This window comes from Salmo salar, chromosome ssa19 (assembly GCF_905237065.1).
Source record: "Salmo salar chromosome ssa19, Ssal_v3.1, whole genome shotgun sequence".
NCBI classification, from domain to species: Eukaryota; Metazoa; Chordata; class Actinopteri; order Salmoniformes; family Salmonidae; genus Salmo; species Salmo salar.
The window spans coordinates 69723879-69749789 of NC_059460.1; the positions used below are offsets into that span (position 1 = coordinate 69723879).

At 45.7% G+C, this 25911-nt stretch overlaps 2 protein-coding genes across 2 annotated transcripts; one reads left to right on the forward strand and one right to left on the reverse strand.

The window, feature by feature from the left end:
- The first annotated feature begins 7255 nt into the window (after positions 1–7255).
- LOC106579476 (lipase member H) lies at positions 7256–12361 on the forward strand. The gene is made up of 11 exons (XM_014159422.2): positions 7256–7358; positions 9338–9443; positions 9553–9835; positions 9938–10046; positions 10153–10254; positions 10381–10470; positions 10537–10704; positions 10848–10937; positions 11028–11136; positions 11227–11400; positions 11563–12361. Exons 1-11 carry the CDS (start codon positions 7307–7309, stop codon positions 11645–11647), a joined length of 1368 nt encoding a protein of 455 aa, XP_014014897.1. The 5' UTR covers positions 7256–7306; the 3' UTR covers positions 11648–12361.
- A 26-nt stretch (positions 12362–12387) lies between these two features.
- Positions 12388–25886, reverse strand: LOC106579475 (thyroid hormone receptor-associated protein 3). The gene is made up of 11 exons (XM_014159419.2): positions 25316–25886; positions 24708–24751; positions 23843–24562; positions 22428–23408; positions 17532–17701; positions 17280–17388; positions 17090–17156; positions 16829–16962; positions 15830–15944; positions 15572–15686; positions 12388–14587 (listed from the first exon to the last, which is right to left on the reverse strand). Exons 2-11 carry the CDS (start codon positions 24740–24742, stop codon positions 14574–14576), a joined length of 2460 nt encoding a protein of 819 aa, XP_014014894.2. The 5' UTR covers positions 24743–24751; positions 25316–25886; the 3' UTR covers positions 12388–14573.
- Positions 25887–25911: the final 25 nt, after the last annotated feature.

Here is a 25911-nt window from a genome sequence, read left to right on the forward strand (position 1 = left end):
AACGAAACAGCAGGAACAGGTCAGGGTTCCATAGCCACAGGCAGAACAGTTTAAACTGGAGCAGCAGCACGACCAGGTGGACTGCGGACAGCAAGGAGTCATCAGGCCAGGTAGTCCTGTGGCATGGTCCCAAGGCTCAGGGCCTCCGGGAGGAGAGGGAGAGAGAGAGAATTAGAGGGAGCATACTGAAATTCACATAGGACACCAGATAAGACAGGAGAAATACTCCAGATATAACAGACTAACCCTAGCCCCCCGACACACAAACTATTGGAGCATAAATACTGGAGGCTGAGACAGGAGGGGTCGGGAGACACCGTGGCCCCTTCCGACGATACCCCGGACAGGGCCAACCAGGCAGGATATAACCCCACCCACTTTGTCAAAGCACAGCCCCCACACCACTAGAGGGATATCTTCAAACCACCAATTTACTACCCTGAGACAAGGCTGAGTATAGCCCACGAAGATCTCCCCCACGGCACGAACCTGAGGGGGCGCCAACACGGACAGGAAGATCACGTCAGTGACTCAACCCACTCAAGTGATGCCTTAACACCTCTGGTCCAGACTACACTCAATTATAGGACCTACTGAAGAGATGAGTCTTCAATAAAGACTTAAAGGTTGAGACCGAGTCTGTGTCTCTCACATGGATAGGCAGACCATTCCATAAACATGGAGCTCTATAGGAGAAAGCCCTGCCTCCAGCTGTTTGCTTAGAAATTCTAGGGACAGTAAGGAGGCCTGCGTCTTGTGACCATAGCGTACGTGTAGGTATGTACAGCAGGACCAAATCGGAGATATAGGGAGGAGCAAGCCCATGTTATTCTTTATAGGTTAGCAGTAAAACCTTGATATCAGCCCTAGCCTTAACAGGAAGAGAGGCTAGCACTGGAGTAATATGATCACATGTTTTGGTTCTAGTCAAGATTCTAGCAGCAGTGTTTAGCACTAACTGAAGTTTATTTAGTGCTTTATCCGGGTAGCCGGAAAGTAGAGCATTGCAGTAGTCTAATCTAGAAGTGACAAAAGCATGAATTAACTTTCCTGTATCATTTTTGGACAGAAAGTTTCTGATTTTTGCAATGTTACCTAGATGGAAAAAAGCTGTCCTTGAAATAGTCTTGATATGTTAGTCAAAAGAGAGATCAGGGTCTAGAGTAACAACGAGGTCCTTCACAGTTTATTTGAGACGACTGTACAACCATCAAGATTAATTGTCAGATCCAACAGAAGATCTCTTTGTTTCTTGGGACCTAGAACTAGCATCTCTGTTTTGTCCGAGTTTAAAAGTAAAACATTTGCAGCCATCCACTTCCTTATGTCTGAAACACAGGCTTCCAGCGAGGGCAATTTTGGGGCTTCACCATGTTTCATCGAAATGTACAGCTGTGTATCGTCCGCATAGCAGTGAAAGTTAACATTATGTTTCCGAATGACATCACCAAGAGGTAAAATATATAGTGAAAACAATAGTGGTCCTAAAACAGAACCTTGAGGAACACCGAAATTTACAGTTGATTTGTCAGAGGACAAACATCCACAGAGACAAACTGATATCTTTCCAACATATACGATCTAAACCAGGCCAGAACTTGTCCGTGTGGACCAATTTGGGTTTCCAATCTCTCCAAAAGAATTTGGTGATCGATTGTGTCAAAAGCAGCACTAAGGTCTAGGAGCACGAGGACAGATACAGAGCCTTGGTCTGATGCCATTAAAAGGTCATTTACCACCTTCATGAGTGCAGTCTCAGTGCTATGATGGAGTCTAAAACCAGAGTGAAGTGTTTCATATACATTGTTTGTCTTCAGGAAGGCAGTGAGTTGCTGCGCAACAGCTTTTTCTAAAATTTTTGAGAGGAATGGGAGATTCGATATAGGCCGATAGTTTTTTATATTTTCTGTGTCAAGGTTTGGCTTTGTCAAGAGAGGCTTTATTACTACCACTTTTAGTGAGTTTCGTACACATCCGGTGGATAGGGAGACGTTTATTATGTTCAACATTGGAGGGCCAAGCACAGGAAGCAGCTCTTTCAGTAGTTTATAAATATAAATCTGCACGAACCCTAGTCTCCATGATAAATCAGCAATACACAAATTGGCTTAATTATTTATTTACTAACTAACTAAATAATCACACAGAATTACATAAACACACACAGGATAGATTATACGTTGATTACTAACAATGCAATGAAAAGTCCCTAGTGGACTAACCCGATATGACGGCTTGGTTCACAATGAAAAGGGGTGAAAGAGCGAGAGAATGAGAGACAAAGGAATTCAACAATTATACATACAGTTAAATAAACCCTCATCGTAAATAAGGATATTTAGCACCCCAACAACCGCTCATTCGGATTTAAAATCACATATCATCTTCTCACAAATAGTTTCATATTTAATCATATAAGTTTTACAACATTTAGATGTAAACCTGATAACTGGGACGTATACATTTGTAGAGTTACCGTTATTTGTTTATACCGTCCATAAAGATATCACAAAACAACAACAGATTTTGACATGATTGTTCTTTAAGTCCTTCCCACCATTTCTCACATTATTTAGGTTAGAAATATTGTTTCAATGTCTAACCTTTTGATGTTACAGTACTGCAAAATCTCTCTCTGTGGTAATAACATTTTTCACTTCCATTTCTGCAGAGTGGGAGAGAGAGTTCCTGCAAGGTATTTACGACCCTGTTGTTAAGTCATAAAACTCTGGTGGGAGGGGGGGGTCTGGCTATCTGTCAGCCCTGTGCGGAGCTGATCTGGCACCTATGATCCTCACCCAAGAGGGAAAGTCATGACAATACAATATCCTATAATGACAAAGCGAAAATAGTTTTTGGGAAAATGTTGCAAGCATGGGTTAGACCACTGAGCTACAGCCTAGTGTTCAAGTCTGAGGCCAGCACCACCTTGGTCTTTCCATTCACCACAGGACTGGATCAGCCCACTGTGATTATTATTTCAAAAATGACATTAGAAAACGTGTACATATATAATATAATCATGTTGATAGATCATATCATGTTGTTATGTAGTGCAGAGATGGGCAACTTTGATGGGGGTGGGGGCCACCAAAAATCTGAACTCATTATGATGGGCTGCAGTGGCTCGCAGGTCTGCGTACCCACATCCACACATGCAGTCAGAGCTGGGTCTTTTGGGAGTCCTAATTTTATAACTAATTTCCTGCAATTCTACAAATTTTGCCATAGGGTGGAGAGAAATGTTTGTAGTTTTTAATACAATATCTGAGTGAGAGTGACTAACAAAATCAATGGGGGCCACCAGGTCGGTAGTTTTACCATGATTACTACAAGTTTAGATAGCTAGCCACTGAACTAATTTACTAATCTAAAAATATTTAGCTGACTTGGCCTAATTGAGTTACTGTAAGTGACTGACATAAGAGAAAAGCTGCTGATGCAAAACCAAATAAAAAATGTCACCTTGTGTATTGCGCTGTTCTAACTCTCAACAGCAAATTGATACCCCAACTGAGTTCCCCCAAAATAAATGGAAATGGAATCACGGCCTACAAAATGGGTGGGTGATGTTAGGGTGAACTACAACACACAAACACACAGTTTGTTTGAGTGGTTATCTCATGCTCTAGTTCCCCAGATAGGTTAATATTCTGAGAGGTTTCATCTCTGATTACCTAATCACCTAATGACACTAATCACTGGCTAACTAACCATAGAACATCCACTGAGGTTAGACTCGCTATGACCTGCTGGATAACTCTCTCTGACCTGTGTGTGTGTGTATCCGTGTCTCTGACCAGGGCTGACCAGATGGTAAGCGCTAGAAGGAAGGCTGGTAGGCCCTGCCCTGAACTCCATAGACCAACCACTTAGCCAGTCTATGGTAAGTAAGCATCTCAATGTTAGTCTACAGCTTTTGTTTACAAAGCATGTGACAAATGCATTTGATTTGACACACACAGTTGCCTACAATCTCTCTGCCTACAGTGTTATCCAGTCATAGTCAGATGACAGAGGAGGGCGTGGCTTCAGGGTTAACTTCCCTGGGCCCATCTAGTCAACAGCCAGTGGAATCGCGTAGCGCGAAATACAAATACCTCAAAAATGCTATAACTTCAATTTCTCAAACACATTACTATTTTACACCATTTTAAAGACAATACTCTCATTAATCTAACCACATTGTCCGATTTCAAAAAGGCTTTACAGCGAAAGCAAAACATTAGATTATGTCAGGAGAGTACCCTGCCAAAAATAATCACACAGCCATTTTCAAAGCAAGCATATATGTCACAAAAACCAAAACCACAGCTAAATGCAGCACTAACCTTTGATGATCTTCATCAGATGACACTCCTAGGACATTATGTTATACAATACATGCATGTTTTGTTCAATCAAGTTCATATTTATATCACAAACCAGCTTTTTACATTAGCATGTGATGTTCAGAACTAGCACCGCAAACTTCCGGTGAATTTACAAAATTACTCACGATTAACGTTCACAAAATACATAACAATTATTTTAAGAATTATAGATACAGAACTCCTTCATGCAATCGCGGTGTCAGATTTTTAAATAGCTTTTTGGCGAAAGCACATTTTGCAATATTCTGAGTAGATAGCTCGGCCATCACAGGCTAGCTAATTTGACACCCACCAAGTTTGGCGCTCACTAAACTCAGAATTACTATTAGAAAAATTGGATTACCTTTGCTGTTCTTCGTCAGAATGCACTCCCAGGACTTCTACTTCAACAACAAATGTTGTTTTGGTTCCAAATAATCCATAGTTATATTCAAATAGCTCCGTTTTGTTAGTGCGTTCAGGTCTCTATATCGAAGGGTGACGCGCGAGCGCATTTCGTGACAAAAAAAATCCATTACTGTACTTCGAAGCATGTCCAACGCTGTTTAAAATCAATTTTTATGCTGTTTTTCTCGTAAAATAGCGATAATATTCCAACCGGGCGCGTTGTATTCATTCAAAGGCTGAAAGAAAAAAATGGAGAATTCTCATGAATGCGCATCTCCAGTGTCACTGTTCCCAGCCTGACCACTCACAAAATCTCCTGCTGTTCTTCGCCCAGAGACAGGAGACACGTCATTCCACGTTCTGGCGCCTTCTAATAGACAATGGAAGCCTTAGAAAATGTCACGTTACAGCAGAGATGCTGTATTTTCGATAGAGATGCAACAGAAGGACAATAAATTGTCAGACAGGGCACTTCCTGTATGGAATCTTCTCAGGTTTTGGCCTGCCATATGAGTTCTGTTATACTCACAGACACCATTCAAACAGTTTTAGAAACTTTAGAGTGTTTTCTATCCAAATATACTAATTATATGCATATTCTCGTTTCCGGGCAAGAGTAGTAACCAGTTTAAATCAGGTATGTTTTTTATCCGGCCGTGCAAATACTGCCCCCTAGCCCCAACAGGTTTTAAGATCTTAATCCAGAGGGGGAACAGAATGACCTGGTAGTGGCCTCAGCCTGGCTCTTCACCTGGAGAATGATCAGTACCTGACTCTTCAACTGGAGAATGAGCTGGACCTGGCTCCCCACCTGGTAGTGGCCTCAGCCTGGCTCTTCACCTGGTAGTGGCCTCAGCCTGGCTCTTCACCTGGTAGTGGTCTCAGCCTGGCTCTTCACCTGGAGAATGATCTGGACCTGGCTCTTCACCTGGAGAAGGATCTTGACTTGACTCTTCAACTGGAGAATGATCTGGACCTAGCTCCTCACCTGGAGAATGATCTGGACCTAGCTCCTCACCTGGAGAATGATCTGGACCTAGCTCTTCACCTGGAGAATGATCTGGACCTGACTCTTCACCTGGAGAATGATCTGGACCTAGCTCTTCACCTGGAGAATGATCTGGACCTGACTCTTCACCTGGAGAAGGATCTGGACCTGGCTCTTCACCTGGAGAATGATCTGGACCTGACTCTTCACCTGGAGAAGGATCTGGACCTGGCTCTTCACCTGGAGAATGATCTGGACCTGACTCTTCACCTGGAGAATGATCTGGACCTGGCTCTCCACTTGGAGAATGATCTGAACCTGGCTCCTCACCTGGAGAGTAGCTCTTCAGGAGCAATGCTGGCTGACCCTGCTCTAAACTTGGTGGTCTAAGACTCCATAGACCAACCCCTTACCCAGTCCATGGTCCAGATCATCGCCCCCCAAAGTCTACAGAATGAACAGAAGGCCACTGCGTTGGCCCCTAAACTAAACCATCTCAACTGGTATTAGCCTACACAATTGAAGTTCAACTAGATGGGAAACTTTGAACCAGGCAGCAATGGGACATACAATAAGTATTCATAAGTATACATTATAAATGTGTAAGTATACATGCCCTGCAGTCTGGACCATTATGAAAGATTCTCAGAGGTAATCAGGGAAATGGGTACACACCCCAGTAGGGTTGGACAGCTTCTGATTTGTTTCTTTTGATGCCTCTGCCCTGTACTCTGCCTTTAAATTATATGCATTTAAAGCCCATACTGTACATTTAATGCTGTAGTCAGTAAATGGTGGGTATAGGCAGGGCTGGTTAGTGTTACCACAGCTCTGATGCTATTAATAACCCTGCTCATGTGGAACTCCATAGGGAGATGCTCCTGTCAGAACACAGCTGCCCCACAGAGAGCACTCCTGCCTGGGCTGGCCTAGCCAGTGACACCAGGTCCTCACATGTATGGAAGAGTTGGGATTGATGGTATTGAGTACATAGTGGCAGATTAGTATGAGAGAGCGATGAAGAGAATAGAGCATGAAGGAGAGATGGAGAAAGACTGATTAGGAGGTACATGGTACTCATTGGAAACAGAGGATAATAGTAGTAAATGTCAGGTCTTGAGCCTTCTCTTTCCCCTCTTGCAGTACAAGTCAGTAATGCTTTATTAGCACTAAATATTACCAAAGACAAAAAAGTATAGGATCAAGTAGGAATAAAGAAATACGGTTAGAAAGACTATTATATACTGATGTACTTGGTCTCTCTCCTTCCATCGATCCTTCTCCTCTGTGTACAGTGAGATGTGTAGTGAGTGGGGTGTTGTTGGCAGTGAGTGTGTTGCTCTACTCAAGAGTTTTATTCGTTAACCCAGATCCCAACACACCCAGTCACCTCAACATCTCTCGCTCTGCTCTGCTCATGGTCAGTTAGCTCTTCCCTCCCCTGCTCCCTCCCTCCCTCCTGCTCTCTGTATTACTAAGAGCTCCCATTCTTCCTCTCTCAGACAAACCTCCCTCTAGTATCTCCCTCCTTCGTTCCCTCTTTCTCTTGGTTGTAAGGATGTTACTCTGGCAACTCCTCGGATTGGTGGGCTCCCTCATGCTCTGCAAAGGTAAGACTCATATTTCCGTGATCAAAGTGTGTGTGTTGGTGTTGAGCTAGTTGTGTGAGGTCTGCCTGTTCTGACCCCATCACCCCTCTATCCCCCTTAACCCAGCACACAGTTTACAGAGAGAGAAACGTGTTGTTTTCTGTTTCGCATCTGTTAGCCCAGTGTTTCTCCAACCTCTCCCCCGGGACTTCCAGCCGTTCCATGTATTTCATCTATTCCAGAGCTAGCACACCTGATTCAACTTATCAACTAATCATCAAGCCCTTGACTAGGTGAACCAGAGCTGAAAATGCTGAAAAATAAAAAGCAGCACACTGCTGCTCATGTTCCCAGGTGATTTTATTATAAGAATGTTTTGACATGTAGGTCTTCATCAGGCATCCATATCCCAGGTGGGGGTGGAAGGTTATTTATATATATATATATAGGCAGTACTCAGTGACACTTCCTGAAACAGGAGGTAGAAATATAATAAGTGCACAATATCAACATTCATCAAAATATATGACCATACACAAGGAATGTGATCAATATTTACAGTAATATATATACACACACCCACACAGAATATTCAATTTGGGTAAAAAAGTACACAAATCATTTGGACATGTTGGAACTATAAAAATGGTTTTAAGTCGAATTCCTCTTTAAGGCTAAGAAGTGACTGTGGATCCAGAAAGAGTCCCTTTGAAGAAGTTTCCTCTGCGTCTTCCTCCCCTCCGTGACATCTTGACCATTTCTATTCCAATGTATCTCAGAGAACTAACAGGATGTCCAGCTTGAACAAAATTGTCTCACCTGTCCGTATATTGCAGCGGTGCTCACTGATCCGTGTCTTAATGCTTCTACGGCTTTTCTCTATGTAAGACAGACCACAGGGGCATTTCAACATGTAAACAACATTGGTGGACATGCAGGTAATCAGGCCTTTGATCTTAAATCTTAGTCCTGTGCGGGGGTGGTTAAATTAGTCACATTTCTACGTGAAACTGCATTGAGCACATTGGCCACATTTGGAATTATTTCAGAGCTACAACAAATTTGTTAAAACGACAGGGGTCCCTGAGGAGTTTTGAGAACCATTGGGTTAGCAGACTCCAGGTTTCAGACATCTTTCTACACTCCCTCCAGAACAGACTCAAATAACTGCCATGTATGTGCCTTCTCTTCCCCAACGATCCCCGAGTCGAGAAAATAGAGTGTGCAGTGTGTGTGTGTCTACTTGTGTGAGGTCACGGGTCATGAATTGAGGACAGGAAGATTGTTGAGAAAGGGGATTGGGGCCACAGAGGAAGATAGAAAGCTGTGACAGGATGAGCTGCTTTTTTATAGCACCATGATCCAATTGAGAGCAAAAGCAGAGGACAAGCTGCTAATTAGAGAGCATGGATCACCACTAAAGCCGCTAGCATGACACTGGGAGCTAGCCTACCATGCTAACACTAATAACTTATGTGGTTTGAACGTTAACAAGCTACATGCTAATGCTATCGAATCATGACACTCAATGCTACATGGTATAACTCATGATGCAGTTTTGTGGTTAATGCTACATGGTAAAAGGCTAAAGCCCCTAGCACCATACAGTCAAAGCCTGGCTGCAGTCAAGGAGGGACACTACAGTATCACAAAGCAAAACAAACCACAGGAGGAGGATAATTTTCCAGAGCAAGGTTCAGACCGGCACCTTTAACCTTTCACCTGTGACAAAGAACAGTGGCTAGGGGAGGGGGAGAAAGTGAGACAGAATGGTAGGGGTGAATAGCAATGTAAAGAGGTCAGAGTTAGGCCAGTGCTTATCTATCTTTATAAATGCAAATCTTCAGTATTCACTCTGTCTCCATTCACCAGCTGTCTGCTCATGTTTAAATGCATTAGGATAGAAGAAGAATGCGTTGGGGTTCACAGTAAGATCAGAGAATGACCGGACGCTAACCTAGCAGGGTATCAATGAGCACATCCTCCCCTTCTCTCCCCAGGCCAGAAGAATGGTGTAGGTGAACTGTGTGATGACTTTACAGACCTGGACTTCCATGAGTGCTTCCTTGGGACCACCCTGAACGTTAAGCTGCTGCTCTACACCAAGTAGGTTAGAGTGTGTGTGTGAACATGAATTTCTGTGTGTCTGCGGTTCGGTTAAAAAGTAAAAATGACACATTTTCTACATAAAGTATTCCCCTCCTCCTTCGACTAGGTCTAACCTGCGCTGCGGCAGAGAGGTGAACCACCATCACCTGTCCTACCAGCCACTCTTCAACTTCTCCCTGCCCACGGCCTTCGTCATCCACGGCTACCGGCCCACCGGGGCCCCTCCGGTCTGGGTGGACCACATCGTCCAGCTGCTGTCTGAGCAGGAGGACATGAACATCCTGGTGGTGGACTGGAACAGAGGAGCTGCTAACCTTAACTACTTCACTGCTGTGGCCAACACCCGACAGGCTGCCAACAACCTCACCGGCTTCATACTCAGCATGCAGGTGTGTGGGGGGGGGTTATTGCTTGTTTTCTGTGACTCTTTAATCAGTTGTTCTATGAGTCTTGTGTCAATGTTGCTAATTGTTCACTGTGTGTGTGTTTAGGAGGAGGGAGCGCCTCTGAGTTCAATCCACCTGATCGGGGTGAGTCTAGGAGCTCACCTAGCTGGGTTCGTAGGAGCAAACCTGAAGGGCAAGATTGGCCGCATAACAGGTAGGAGAGAGACTGACTGAAAAGCTGCTATTTGATTGATTGATTACTTAATTTATTCATGAAAGGTTTAATTAATTTATGTATTAATGGATTCATTGTTGTCCAGGTCTGGACCCAGCAGGGCCCATGTTCACTGGAGCAACTGCTGAGGAGAGACTAGACCCTTCAGACGCCATGTTTGTAGACGTACTACACACTGACATGAACTGCAAGTACTGACATGCTGTGTTTGTGCGGGGGGTGAGGGATTCTCTAGATGTGTTTTTGTGATAAAAAAAAAGTGTAATTTCCTGTTGTCCTGTAACTTTGGGATATTCCTATTTTTTCCACGTAGCATTTGGTCTCAGAGGTCAACACGGCCATATTGACTACTATGCCAATGGAGGATCTGATCAGCCAGGCTGCCCCAAGACCATCTTCTCAGGTAAGACTAACACACACACACCACACAATAACTCATGTAATAACTCACAACTTCTCTCTTTCGTAGGGAAGTCGTATTTCGTGTGTGACCACCAGCGCTCTGTGTTCCTGTACCTGTGTGCTCTCAACCGGACCTGCAGCCTCACAGCCTACCCTTGCTCCTCCTACAGCGACTTCCTGGATGGACGATGTCTGCAGTGTGAAGCCTTTAAGCCCGCCCCCTGTCCCATGCTAGGTGAGAGGACAGCCTTCCAACTAAACCCAGAATCTCACTCAATCTGTAAACATGGGAAAATGTGTTAGTCATCAAATCATCTATCAAGTAGTTTGATTGCCATACCAACCATCCTGAATGATGCATCCATGGTTACCCCCCAGGTTACAACATCAGCAGGTGGAGGGATACTCTGTTGCGATTGGGTCAGACCAAGGCCTATTTCACCACCACTGCCACGTTGCCTTATCAAAGTAAGTCCCACACCCCTTACTATCAATCAGTGATTAACATACATAATGCTTCTATAGCAGTGATTTCTCAAATATGAATTGTGTGTGTAGAGACCAGCTACAGGGTGGACATGGTGACATGGAACCAGTACCTGCGCTGGGGAGTCGTCATCCTCAGACTACACAGTGGCAGGAACTTCAGTGAGGCACGCATTGACCGGTAAGTCACACACACACACACACACACACAATTTATGACAGTAAGACCTTAACTCTCTATCCCACTTACCCTCTCCATTCCTCTCCACAGTAAGCGGTTAAAGTTTGAGCAGTACACCTCCACCCGTCTGTTGGTCCAGTTTGATGAGGACCTGCAGCCCATCCAGAAGATATCCCTCCGCATCGCAAGCGGCAATATGATAGGCCCTCGCTACAAAATCCGACTTCTCCACATCCGCCTCACCCCCCTGGATCAACCCGACAGGTGAGAGACCCCCACAAACACTTTTCCCTCCCGCCTCCCTCCCCAGTCAGCCTCTCTCCCCAGTCAGCCTCCCTCCCCAGTCAGCCTCCCTCCCGCCTCTCTCTCCAGTCAGCCTCCCTCCCGCCTCTCTCTCCAACTATACCTTTTTTCTCATCCCTCCAGCCCGCTGATGTGTCGCTATGACATCATCATGGAGGAGAATATTGAGGTGGCGTTCCGCCCACTGCCCTGCGACCCTCGCCTCTGAGCCATCACCGGAGACCGCTCCCCTCACACACACACAGGGCCTCCCCAGTCACACACGCAGAACCAAAAGGGGCAGAAAGTTGACCGCGTTCACCCTCACACTGCCCGTCTTGTCTAGCCAAGCTGCGGGATCACAGGCGTTGGCATACCAGGGGTGTCAAACTCATTCCATGGAGGGCTTAGTGTCTGCTGTTCAGGTCTTCATTTAAAGGGAAATAACTAGACAACCAGGTGAGAGGAATTCTTACAAAATCAGTGACCTTAATTCAAGGGAGGAGCGAATACCCGCAGACACTCTGCCCTCCGTGGAACACATGGCATAGAAGGTGAAGACTAGGTGGAGCCATCACCATGTTTCTGACTGCTCTCCAGTTCTTTCAGATCTGATTACAGTGTGGGTTAAGGGCCTTCCGAATTGTTCTTTGGGAGGACAACAAAACACTGGTGGACCATACAGACATTATTGAAGTCATTAATAATGATGCTGCTGATCAGTGGGATTTATCTTATCATGAGGGTTTTCTGGACTGCTCTCTGCCTTATGAAGGATGGTGGTGTTGCTATGACATTTCTGTATTTTAATGCAGACAGAGGGCATTCGTAACCTGCTATAGCCAGTCATAAGCTCTTATAACTTCAGTGTAGCTCCTGGTTTGTATGGGAGTCACTATCTTGTCCATTTGTATTGCAACTCTGACATAACTGAGCAGCTGAAAAAAGAAAGACTTGAAATAATGGAAATTGATTAAGAAGTCAAGATGTTTTTATTGTGTAAAAAAATCTATGGTACTGTGGTGTAAAGACATTTTTTATGGACTTTGTATTTCTACCTACATTTAAAATAAATGCTGTGTGCGTTTCACTGTGACCGTCTGACTGGATTCTCTGCCAGATCCCATATCACCTCTGCTTGCTCTTGTGGGGTTAAAGGTTAAGGCCTGCCTGTGTTTCTGCTAAGCACTATCCCAACTTGATATCCAGCTGTACAGCTGGGCATCCTCTTCCCCAGTCAGCTCTGGTTAGTCCAGCGGGGCATCAATCCACAGGTCAGTCTCCACTGACCATAGAATAGCAGTCTGACCTATCCCTAACTACCTCTGACCGTAGAAGAGTCTTGGCCAGGTGGAAGTAGGCACCTGTTAAATATCAGCAAGGATCACCTCTGTACCTGACCTTAAGCGCTCACAGACAGCTGTACAGGTGAGAGCTGTGGGGAATACTGAGTATTAATACAGGTAATGAGCAAATTGTCTGTACTCATGTAAGATGCATTTTTACTACTACGCTCAAAAGGGACTTTTCCTACCTTACACTAGCTTGCCAACATGGTATTTGAAGTAATCTATTATTTGATATTTTTTTCCTTCGGTAAGCAATGCATAGAGCCAAAAAAAGCAGCGTTCACTTACTCAGAATATACTTCATGAATGAAAGGACCAATGAATGAATTAGTTGGCTCCTCACTAACAGGATGTTCCCCTTCTGGCTCAGGGTCCTCCCCCCTTAATTATGACATCACTTCCCCACAACAATACTTTGTCAGGAGACTTTAGATGTTCTGTTGGCCAGTGTCAGTACAGGTGTAGGTCAGATAATGGAAAAGGTGCCGCTACCAGGTAATCAAGCAGCAGAAAATAAGAGATGCCGGTTCTAAGGTCAGGCTGTCTACGTGTGTTATAATATACACTACATGACCAAACGTATGTGGACACCTGCTCATCGAACAGCTCATTCCAAAATCATGGGCATTAATATGGAGTTGGTCCTCCCTTTGCTGCTATAACAGCCTCCACTCTTCTGGGAAGGCTTTCCACTAGATGTTGCTGTGGGGACTTGCTTCCATTCAGCCACAAGAGCATTATTGAGGTTGGGCACTGATGTTGGGCGATTAGGCCTGGCTCGCATTCGGTATTCTAATTCATCCCAAAGGTGTTCGATGGGGTTGAGGTCAGGGCTCTGTGCAGGCCAGTCAAGTTCTTCCACACCGATCTCTACAAACTATTTCTGTATGGACCTCGCTTTATGTACAGGGGCATTGTCATGCTGAAATAGGGAAGGGCCTTCCCCAAACTGTTGCCACACAGTTGGAAGCACAGAATCATCTAGAATGTCATTGTATGCTGTAGTGTTAAGATTTCCCTTCACTGGAACTAAGGAGCCTAGCCCGAACCATGAAAAACAGCCCCTGACCGTAATTCCTCTTCCAAAGTTTACATTTGGCAGTAGGCATGTGGCCAGGTAGGGTTCTCCTGGCATCCTCCAAACCCAGATTAGTCCGTCGGACTGCCAGATGATGAAGCATGATTCATCACTCCAGAGAACATGTTTCCACTGCTCCAGAGTACAATGGTGTAGAGCTTTACACCTCTCCAGCCGACGCTTGGCATTGCACATGGTGATCTTAGGCTTGTGTGCGGCTGCTTGACCACGGAAACCCACTTCATGAAGCTCCCAACAAACAGTTCTCGTGCTGACGTTGCTTCCAGAGGCAGTTTGGAACTCTGTATTGAGTGTTGCAACTGAGGACAGACGGTTCTGTGAGCTTGTGTGGCCTACCACTTCACGGCCGAGCCATTGTTGCGTCAAGACGTTTTCACTTCATAATAACAGCACTTATTTGACCGGGGCAGTTCTAGCAGGGCAGAAATTTGACGAACTGACTTGTTGGAAAGGTGGCATTCTATGACGGTGCCATATTGAAAGTCACTGAGCTCCTCAATAAGGTCATTCTACTACCAATATTTGTCTATGGAGATTGCATGGCTGTGTGCTCGATTTTATACACCCGTCAGCTACGGGTGTGGCTGAAATAGCTGAATCTACTAATTTGAAGGGGTGTCCACATACTTTTGTATATACAGTTGGCCTGGTCACTCTGAGCTTAACAGCTAACCTCACATAACCCCTGGCTCCATCCAAGAGTCCATTCACCAGTTGGCACCTGAGAGAGCGAGAAAGAGAAATGAATATAGGTGTTAAGTTAAAAAAGCAGGTCTGCTATGGTTGTAATGGTCCCATTAGTGGACAAGATGATTGGCTAAACGAGAGGATTTGATTGGCTCAGGGTCAGACATTGAAATGAATGAGATCTAGGAACCAGATGGACAGACTAACTAACAATGTAACCAGACAGGAAGGTAAACAGAGTCAAGACCCTGTCGTAGGAATTACATAATCAATCAGTCATCAATTGAGGTCACTTAACATGGTTGGGAAGTTCTGCTTCTCTGAACTGGTCTGTGTGTTACAGCAGTCTAACTTCTGTGTCCTTTTGAGTACTTTTGTCAAACATCACAGTTTAAAAATATTTGGCAAATAGAAATCCAAAATGGATGGTGTTGAGAGATAGATGGGAGGGGTTGAATGGAGCTGAAGGGTTGGACTAATAACAAAATAACCAATGTAAAACATACAGGGTCTGTAAAATGTATATAGGTTCAGACATTTTGTGAAATAGCACAGTTACAAATAGAAATCAAACTGGATGGACATCAGAAATAGAGGAAGGACTAAAAACAAACAAAATCTAACTATTGTAAAATAGATTGTGTCTGTAAAATGTGTATAAGATGTATAAACTGAAGGTAGAAGCCTAAGTGTTATTGTTTATTAGTTTACTCCAGTTGGGAGAAGGGTGGTAGGGTTTGCGGGGAATAATAAAGGTATATTCTAAAAAAAGTATGTATTTCTATTAAGGTATGCATTTCTATTAAGGTATGTACGCATGTATGTACGTATATATGTATGCATGTATATGTACAGGTATGTACGTGTATGTATATATATTTACCCCAAGAAGATATGGGGGATTGGAAATGATGCAGACAATTACATTGTTGCTTCCATCAAAGAAGAAGGGGAAAAAAACTTGTGTCCTTGTTTTGAACTCACTATATATTCATCATGTTTTGGGGTGCTTACTGACCGTTAATTTTGCGGTTCTGTTGTCTCATTGGTCCCGGATGGTTGCCGGGGAGATTAGGAGACCGGTTGTTCCTCCGCTGGCCGCCCATGTTTTGTCTAACTATGCCTCCTCTCCTCTGAACCCGAGAGAGAGAGAGCAAGAGAGAGAGCGAGAGAAGTTAGAAGCCTGAGAGATATTTCAGAGAAAGATACAGATCGCTTCCACTGTTCCACCTACACCCCTACTAAATGTGAACACATACATGCACACAGTTCTCACCATCTCTCCGGGCCACCTCCCTCCTCTCTGTGGTAGGCCTGGCCAGCCTGAAGAGAAGCCCTCCTCTTCCTCCTGAACCTCCTCTTCCTCACTACCATACTCCTCATGATGGACACTGTGACAGAGAGTGTGAGAGGGCGGGAGAATGATGAGACCGTGAAGTGTAAAAATGCACCCTTCCTCTACTTCTTGAGGTAATCACGGATCTGACAGATTGGGTGAACACAAGGATCCAAAGATCAGTGATAACTCCAAGAAAGGGAGGAAGGAATCATTTTCGTATTCAAACAAGGCAACCGTAGACATGTCGTCCCCCACGAATGATGCAGCCCCCCCGGCCAATTAGTGACAATTCAAACGGGAATATACTGATAGTAACAAAACATCTCCCGTTTTAGCGCCACCGTGTGGTCGACATTAATGTTCTTGCTTAAGTTGAGTCTTGACAGTGTTTGCAACCTGTGTGACTGATTTATATGCATTTATGTGCCAGACCACGCCCATGTGAATGTTTATTGGTCAACAGCAGCCATGTTATTTTAGGTACTAGTCCTGAAAATATTTCTCCATGGATGCCACATACTGTATCAAGTTTCATGCAGATCGTTCATTCGGTGTCAGAGTACCGTTTTAAGTGTTTTTCACAAAATTCTAAATGGCGGAAAATCCATCATGGCAAACTTGGGACCTATGTACCTAATTGTATGACTTTAGGGCAAATGAGATGAGGGGCGTGACTTTTCAAAGTTAGCATTTTCAATCGCTTGTTATAGTGCCACCATCTGGCCAGTCAGTGTAATTTTGTAAATGACAGATCTCTATGGCAAGACGCATCATTCACTCAAGTTGTCAAAAATCAGTGCCGTCTGAATAATCTTGTGTGACGAATGTATGAGCGTACTAAGGTAAAAAGACAGACCCACTGTCCGCTCCCCGATATCATCGTGGAGGACAACAAACCCCATCATGGCTTCACTGTGTTGTAGTGTGTAGTAGTACCTCCCAACAACCAGGGGGCGCTGTGACAGCCTGCCTCCAGGGATGGTAACCTTCACCCCCTCCAGCCTCTCCTGTCTCCTCCTCTCCAGGTCATGTCTCAGGTCTCCTGGGTCACTCACCGCCTGCTGCTGCTTCTGATCTCACACACACACACACACACACACACACACACAAATTAATACATCAATCAATCAATAAATCCATCAGCCAAGCAATCCATCCATCGACATATCATTCACCATTTAAAAACATGCATTGTACCTGCATGCGGCCAACTTTGGAGAAGAGAGGTTCCATGTCTGGCTCTGACAGACTCATGTTGAACCGCCTAGAGAGGAGAAGGAATAAAATATAGCTACAGTTTATAAACAGCACATTGAAGGCTTAAACAAAAGCCATGGCTCTTAGAGTCTCATCACCGTGGTACCCAGGCCTGTGTGTGTGGGTGTACCTGTTCAGAGTAGGCCTCTCTTCCTCCTGCTCCTCCTCAGGCAGACCTCCATTTTGGGCGCCACAGAAACGCTCGGTCAGCGTTACACTATCACCCCTAAAGTAATGCTCTGGAGGGGGAGAGAGATAAATATCTTTAGGTTCTGTTTAAATGTGTGTGAAGGAGCGTCTATGGGCTGTGCATGCGTGTACAAGTGACTATGTGCACGCGCATCTTGGTGTTGTGTAGTATTTCTGCATTTCGCGTCCTAACCTTTGACCTGGTGCACCAGGGTGATGATCTCCTGGGCAAAAGTCCCAGAGTGCATTGTGGACTCCCGGTACGTCCCAGAATGCTCCAGCATGGGTAGGAAGTCGAGACGCTGGCGGCCCACGTTGACCAGATCCAACGACAGCTGGCGGTCTGAAGAGTAGCACAGCTGGCTGTAGGGTAGATAAAAGAGAGATAAGCAATGGAGAGGAAAAAGCGGTAGTTCCTTTACCCTCTTGGATCAGGCCTGAATACCAGGGCTTAACTGTGTTGGACAACCAAGGCTAATTAATAATTGTACTAGTAGCTGGCTAAATGGGGTGTGTAGCGCTGTAGCTGGTTACTGGAGCGTGTAGCGCTGTAGCTGGTTACTGGAGCGTGTAGCGCTGTAGCTGGCTAAATGGAGCGTGTAGCGCTGTAGCTGGTTACTGGAGCGTGTAGCTGGTTACTGGAGCGTGTAGCTGGTTACTGGAGCGTGTAGCGCTGTAGCTGGTTACTGGAGCGTGTAGCGCTGTAGCTGGTTAATGGAGCGTGTAGCGCTGTAGCTGGTTAATGGAGAGTGTAGCGCTGTAGCTGGTTAATGGAGCGTGTAGCGCTGTAGCTGGTTAATGGAGCGTGTAGCGCTGTAGCTGGTTAATGGAGCGTGTAGCGCTGTAGCTGGATACTGGAGCGTGTAGCGCTGTAGCTGGATACTGGAGCGTGTAGCGCTGTAGCTGGATACTGGAGCTTGTACTGCTGTAGCTGGATACTGGAGCGTGTAGCTGGTTACTGGAGCGTGTAGCGCTGTAGCTGGATACTGGAGCGTGTAGCGCTGTAGCTGGATACTGGAGCGTGTAGCGCTGTAGCTGGTTACTGGAGCGTGTAGCTGGTTACTGGAGCGTGTAGCGCTGTAGCTGGATACTGGAGCGTGTAGCTGGTTACTGGAGCGTGTAGCTGGTTACTGGAGCGTGTAGCGCTGTAGCTGGATACTGGAGCGTGTAGCTGGTTACTGGAGCGTGTAGCGCTGTAGCTGGTTACTGGAGCTTGTACTGCTGTAGCTGGTTAATGGAGCGTGTAGCGCTGTAGCTGGTTAATGGAGCTTGTACTGCTGTAGCTGGTTAATGGAGCATGTGGAAAGGGTGTGATTTAGGTAACAACTGTAGTTTGGGACAGCAATCATTTGTTTTTAATTACATTTGCTGTAGGGAGTTAAGTGGTTTTCTGCTGGATCTCTTACGTAAATATAATGTAGCTTAATATTGTACTGAACAACCTTACCTTGACCAAAGTATCTGTAAAACACACTATACTTACCTTTACATTGAAAGCTTTAGGAAAAATGGCTGATTAAGTACACCATCCACAAGAGCTGTTGGTTTGAATTATTTGGAAAGGGCACTTAAGTCCAAATAAGGCCTGTAGGAGTTAGAAACGCAACAGGAAGAGAGGCATTTCTCGTCTCCAGGGATGCATTTGTGAAACGCTGAATGTCAGTTGAGATAACGGGTGGTAACGTAAATGCTTATGCTAAAAGCGTATGTGGCTTAAAAGGTGTGTAAATCGCCCTGCAAAAAAATGTAAAGGGTGAGTGAACAGCATTTAACCTCCACTACATCCCTTACCACTTCCTGTGCCAGTGTGAGGTCAAGTAAAGGACACTGGCATGGGTCAAAGGTGAAAGTTCATGCTGCTTCCATTTTTTTCACTCTGCATTTCTCATCAATCAACTTCTGGATGTTAGTGATCCACTTGATGTGGTGAAAGGTCAGCATTGTGGTTCTTGTCCTTGATCGGTCTAAAATTGGACAGTATGGCTCGTCCTAGAATGGTCCAAAGTGGACAGTGTGGTTCTTTTTCTATGATTGATCCAATGTGGACAGTATGGTCTCTTAAAGGAGTCGTTATCGCTGTGAACAGGTTGCATCTTGAGTATGTAGTGTAGACTGCGAAGGGCAGATCCCATCAATATAGGAAAACTTGCTACTAAGGGGTTTTTGAGAGCAATACTCTGTTTTCATAAGGATTCATCCACACTGAACTATTGGCTGATGCATTGGCTGTGTTTGAGGTTTGAACCATTGGTTTTAGTTATTTTAGTCCAAGTGTTAATTCTGGGTCCATTTCACTAGGCTGAGTCAAGTTTCGCTGTCAGGAATACCTTAGTCCTCACTGGGTTGGGTTTCCCCTCACTGTCATAGTACTTTGGCAGAGCTCTGTTTCCCTGGTATGAAATGGATGACAGTTCATCAATAGTCATGGTTCTAAGAGCCCCTTGGAGAAGAGACGTTCTTAGAGCTTGATGATTCTTACTGCATGAGAAGTCCACAAGTACCAGTGTCAATAGTGGTGGTACAGTTAGTGGAATATCTTCTAAGAGTCAAACCAAAAGCTTTATTTTCATGTGTTAAGTCCCAAAGTCTTCATCATGGTGGTTATCGGCAGACATTCATCAAGCACTGCTTTTCTGACTGGACATCATCCTGATCATTGCCAGACCTTCACGTTGCCTTCTGCTCTTCTCCACTCTTGCTTGTGTCTTCTAGTTGGTCACCCAAGCCTTCATTTCATGCAGAAGGTGGATTACTCTTGAAGTGATTAATGACTGTGCTTCTCTATCCAATGACTTGGAGTCTCCCTTGTCTGTTCACCTCCCTATGAGTTAAGCTGTAGCATCCAGTCTTTACTTGTAGTCATGCATCAAGCGGGGAACTCTGGTCTGGTAGAGCTCAAAGCGAGTTGTAGTATGAACCTGTAGCGTTCGGGTTGAAGGACAACTTTGGGTTGTCCTTCAGAGGTGAAATCAACTCAGTGCTGTGCTTTCAATTTCTTTAAATGAACAGTTCTGTTGAAAGGAGAGCAGGTTGAAACACACTGTGGTCAAAAAAGCCACGTAGATCAGAGGCCAGGCATCTGAGGATCTGTGGCGTAAACGTGAAGGGAATTTTGGATTGATTTTGGCCTCAGAAATAAATGTTTTGTAATGCAGTGGTTACATCGAGTCCCAGTCTATTATTAAGATAACCATTTCTCAAACTCCTTTAGGCTTTGAGACTCAAAAGCATCATGGTTGATGAGGGCGAGCAATACCACGCTTGAGGTCGCTTAAAGTCTTTGGAAAGCTTCACAGTGGGAATGAGTCCATCTCGCATGAACCACTTTGGATGAAGAATGAAAATTGTCCTAGAAAAAAAAAAACATGCCTCTAACAGATAAAGTATAAAGATCCTCTAGGAGTCTGCAGAATACTATACACAGTCAATGACGGAAAGAACATGTTGACTTACCTTTAAACATTGATCTGAATGAAAGACAAAAGTTAAAACTATTTGACTGTCTTGACTAGAGCTGGTGTTTTGGTGTATCATCTTGCAGAGCATGAGAAGGGGAATTGCGTATCTCAGTGACTAGCACTAAAACACTGTGCTTCTGAAATAAGTCCTTTCACAAGGGTCTTTCTCTGATTAGCTGGTCAAGAGTTCCTGAGTGGCACAGCGGTCTGAGGCACTGCATCGCAGTGTTAGAGGCATCACTACAGACCCAGGTTCGATCCCAGGCTGTATCACAACTGGGCATGATCTGGAGTCCCATAGTGCGGCACACAATTGGCTCAGCATCGTCCAGGTTGGGGAGGGTTTGGCCGGGGTAGGCCGTCATTGCAAAATAAGAATTTGTTTTTGTTTTTAAACGGACTTGCCTAGTTAAATAAAAGGTAAATGAAAAAAGAGCTGATCATTCCAAGTGTTTCTCAAGGCATTGAAAACAAACATGGTGGTTCCAAATGGATGTTCCTGAAGTTCAGGGTACTTTCCCCGCCCAAATAGTCTTCAGTCAGCCCCAGACCAAGACACTGATCCGGCCATGCAGTGGCTCAGTGACTGACATCTTATCAGGCTCACCAACTCCATATGTATATTGGCAATCCTTCACTATACCAGGGAGACGCTTCTGCAGTTAGCGCAGTTTGGTTAGCACCAAGACTTTTCCATTTTGTCCAGTAAGCTGTAGAGTGAGTAGCAGAAAGGTCTTCTCCACTCCTCTTCATCCAGTCTTAACCTCCCAGAGGTCCTTCAGCACGTTACACCATGCAGGCTCCTTGCTCTGTATAATTCCCTTGTGCTTGTTAATATCATTTCAGTTGTGTCGGTTGAGATGGGTCTGATGACAGTAAATCTTTGCAAACACACAGCTGGTGTCTCTTCACATGTCAGCTGGTTGGTCTCTTGGTTGTCAGGGCTGTTCTTAGGGAAGTTGCAACCACTCCCTTTGTGAGTTGCCAATCCTGTTGGGATGTTGAATTGGATGAAAGACAGATTCCTGAAGAACTGATGAGGAAAACCTCCGCCCTGAGCAGATGAGTGTTATAAGTAGAACTACAGGTCCATTAGGTTATTCAGCTGATAGGTAGCCTTTTACTCAGAAGCTGGCCTTCTTCTGTGGCATCTCTGTTCTCTATTATTGTGAAGCTGGTCTGACATTTTCTGCTCCTCTGGATGAGCAAGGAACACGGTTCTTAGGAGATCCAGAATTTGTTTTTAAATGCATGCTCCGAGTTGCTGTCAAGAATTGATTCCACCTTCATATAACGCATTTGAGAATGTGACGGACAATAATGTAAAATGGCCACTCTGCTGAAAGAAGGCTTTGGCAATTCTCCATGTTTATCACTGAGTGATGCCCCACACCATGAAGGATTAGTTTGACGTAGGTATATAAATTGCATCCCATCACAGTAGAATACTTGCCTTGTAGAATCCTGGCTTTGTATAATCGAGAAATCAGTTTGACGAATCTTTCCTCCTCTAGCTGTCAATATTCTCAGGGCTTCTGACTATATGTCTTCCTGCAGTCGAAAGAAAGCGCTAAAAAGAAGCATGAACTTTCACCCTTGACCCCTAAACGTTGCTGTCCGAAACACCTTACCTGTTCTGGCCCATGGTGCGCTTCATGTCCACTTTGATGGTGAGTGTCTCCTCCTTGCCGGCGCCTATGCGAGGCATTGCCTTGTCGTTCTGCTGCTGGTTCCAGTTGGGGTTGAGATCTCTAAGCTGAGGTCTCCTGGGTCCAATCCTGCCCCGTGCCGGTGGCCGGCCTCCTCGCGGCCCTGGTTCCCGGTCCTGCTCCCAGCGGGGCTCCATGTCACTCTCTTCTGCCCAGCCAGGCTCCTCCTCTCTGGGCTCCATGTCCCAGTCACCTCCCCTGGGTTGGTACCGCTGGTGCTCCGGAGGGGAGTGCTGGGAGTTGGCATCCCGGGGTTGGTACCCCTGCTGTCCCTGGAGGAGAGGCTGGGGTTGGTTCCTGGAGGGCCCCATCTGTCTCTTGCCACCCCGGGCTGGGGCCTCCCTCGCCCCACATAATGCACTGTTTCTGGCCTTGGGATCCGTGGGACTACCTCTATCCTGGAAGCCTATAGGCCTGGCTCTCCCCTGACGGTTAGGGCTTCTTTTGGACTCATGTATAGGCCCCCTCCTATCTTCATGGACAGGGCCCCTTTTGGACTCATGTATAGGCCCCCTCCTCTCCTCATGGACAGGCCCCCTCCTCTCCTCATGGACAGGCCCCCTCCTCTCCTCATGGACAGGCCCCATCCTCTCCTCATGGACAGGCCGGCCCCTGGCCTCCTCTCTAGTATTGGACCTGCTGCCTGACTTCCTGAACCGCTCCTCAGAGGCTCCGACCCGGTTGTGACGATGACTTAATCGGTCGTGGCTGTGGCTCCGGTTGCGGTCGGGGCCGCGGCCCCTGTGGTTGTAGTACGGTTCTGGCCCTCCGCTATTCATAATACCATGTTCATGCTCCACGATGAGGGTTCTAGGCCCACGGCCATCGTGGCCCCCTCCGTACCCTTCCCGGGGCCTCTCCAACGAGGGGTGGCGCTCCCTAAACTCTGTCTCCCTCCCGTACCTGTATCGACATAAAGAGCAGGTGACATGGTTCAGCACTGACAGATGACATACAATCATGCTGACTACAGCTAATAGTTAGATTGATTTGTAATGTAGCTTTTGATTTATTTAGGAAAAAAATGTATTATATGAATAGAATTTAAGGGCCAATAGATCACAGGCTCACACAGCCTCTAGATTGCAGCGGGTAATAAAGTCTTCAACTATGTCATGTACTTAAGTGGTTCGCAGGATCACAGAGACAATAACATGTGATGCATTTTAAGCCATGCAATTAAATCTACATCTACTATCTCGTTACACCATTACAGAAGAGACATATTAGCAGGGTGAAGTTTGCACTTAGAAAAAACAGGAAGCTGGGTTCTCCTCTCCAATTTTCTTCTCAGGCTTTTGGTCATAAAACTCCAGCGGAACACTGCTCAAATTTACCCAGGATTCACCGGTTCAACAGTTTCCCTCCGGTTCCGGTCAGAGATGGTGCTCCACTCTCTTTGCATGTTGTCTCTCTTCCTGTCTCTATAGGAACCAGGAGAATCTCCACCCTCACCCCTCTCCCACTTCCCCCCGCCCTGAACCCTCTCCCTGAGGCTGCGGTCCCTGGACCTCCCCTGGCTCTGGTTCCTCTCTTCTCTCCTCCAACCTGCAGAGGGCTCTCTCTGGTGGTGGCTAGGACTGTAGTGAGTGTGCTGCGGGGCCAGTGATGGCAGCCTCTCTCTGGGTAGCCTCTGCGGGGAGGGGGGCAGCTTTCCTTCGCATCTTTGGAATTCTTCTTTCACTCTTCCTCTGCCACCCCCTCCTCCATCATGGGGGGAGAGCCTCCTGCGCTCGGCGTAGCCCAGCTCGTGGGGGGGCGGTGGGGTCCTGCGATGGCGGAAGTCCTCTGGGGGGAGGTGTTGGTCAGGCCTGTGGAGACCTGGGGAAATAGGTCTTCTGTGGCCCTTTGGCCTAAGGCTCCCTCTAGTCATAGGTCTTCTGTGGCCATCTGGGTGGATCTCGTCCATGAAGCGGACCCACTGGTCCTCGTGAGACTCCCCAGGGTTGCGGTTCTCTTCCCAGGGCAGCCTGCCCAGGTCAGCCAGAACCTGCTGGGGGTCGAAGTCTGGGTCGTCCCAGGGGAACCTCCGGACATCCTGCCTCCGTGGACTGCCTCTGTAACAACACAAAAAATAATAATACATTTTAATTGTAAAGCACCTTTCATACAGTGTGCCAAGTTGAGCCAACATTGTGAAGGAAACGTATTGACCCACACACTGGACTAGCATGTCAAACGAACAGTGTGCAAGGTACTCACCTGTGAGAATAGTGGGGCGATCGTGACCTTGACATTCTCTTCACCTTGAGAAATCAGTGGACAAAGAGAAAGAGTATGAATGAGTAACATACTCAGATAGTGAAATGACCACCACAAACAGTTCCCTAGCCGTGACACCATACAACATCAGATTTGTTTACATTTTGGCAGTTGATACAGCAGGATAATACCACCAAGACTCCGGTTATGAGCGTCCCCTTCTTTCCCATGTTGCTTAACTTAGGTCGGGCAACAAAGGGCTTGAAATGTACAACAGCATAACACTCGCATTAACACAACAATTTTGCTACACTCACATTAACATCTGCTAACCATGTGTATGTGACCAATAACATTTGATTTGACTAAAGCCACGTTAGGCTAGCTATCTAGGCCAGGCTAAAAACCAACTTGCCACGAAGAAAACCACTGGAGACTATGAGAGCAGCTCAAAATAGACATTTTTACAGTGCAGTGGTTTACTGAAGATTGACACACATAGCTAAACATCTGAATAGTTAATTGTGGACTATGTTGTCGTTGTAGCCAACTAGCTAGCTAACAAGCATAGCTAATAGTGCAATGTAGCAAGCTAGCATGGCACTTACCCAATTGCACGTTTCTGTCGAAATTAGAAGATACGAACACCAAAACACCAGTCTCGCACACACGATTATTCTATTCTACTAGCTAGTGCAAAAGTAAACGTAGTGATGTTACGTTTGATACCGGAGCACCGATGTATGCGTCGAAATCGCTAAGCTGCAGATAGAACAATGAGACAGATATTTCACCGGATGTATAAATGTGAAGCATCCGCTTGGCGTTTTGGTAGTGAGAGGAAGCCCACTGGCGGGCGTTGTGCCGAAAATCACCCCTCATTGCTGCGACTTGCTTGCTAGTTGAGATTTCTGCTCTTCACTCCGTTGTCAGTTTAGCCTACATGTCACTGATCTTAGCAGCAGAAAGCATTGTTGTCTGCAGTTTTCGGTTTGGCTATTTGTTTCAAGTGTATGTGGCGGTTCTAGCTTGTATGGCGCCCTGGGCGAACCCCCCTTCCGCGCCCGGGGGGCAAGATGCCGCCCGTACCTAAATCCGCTACTGATTTGTATTAGTCTATAAATACATCTCTTTGCCCAAATTCGTCATCTCTCCCATGTCTTATTCGACTAGTATTTCTGAAAGGATAATAATTCAGCCATAG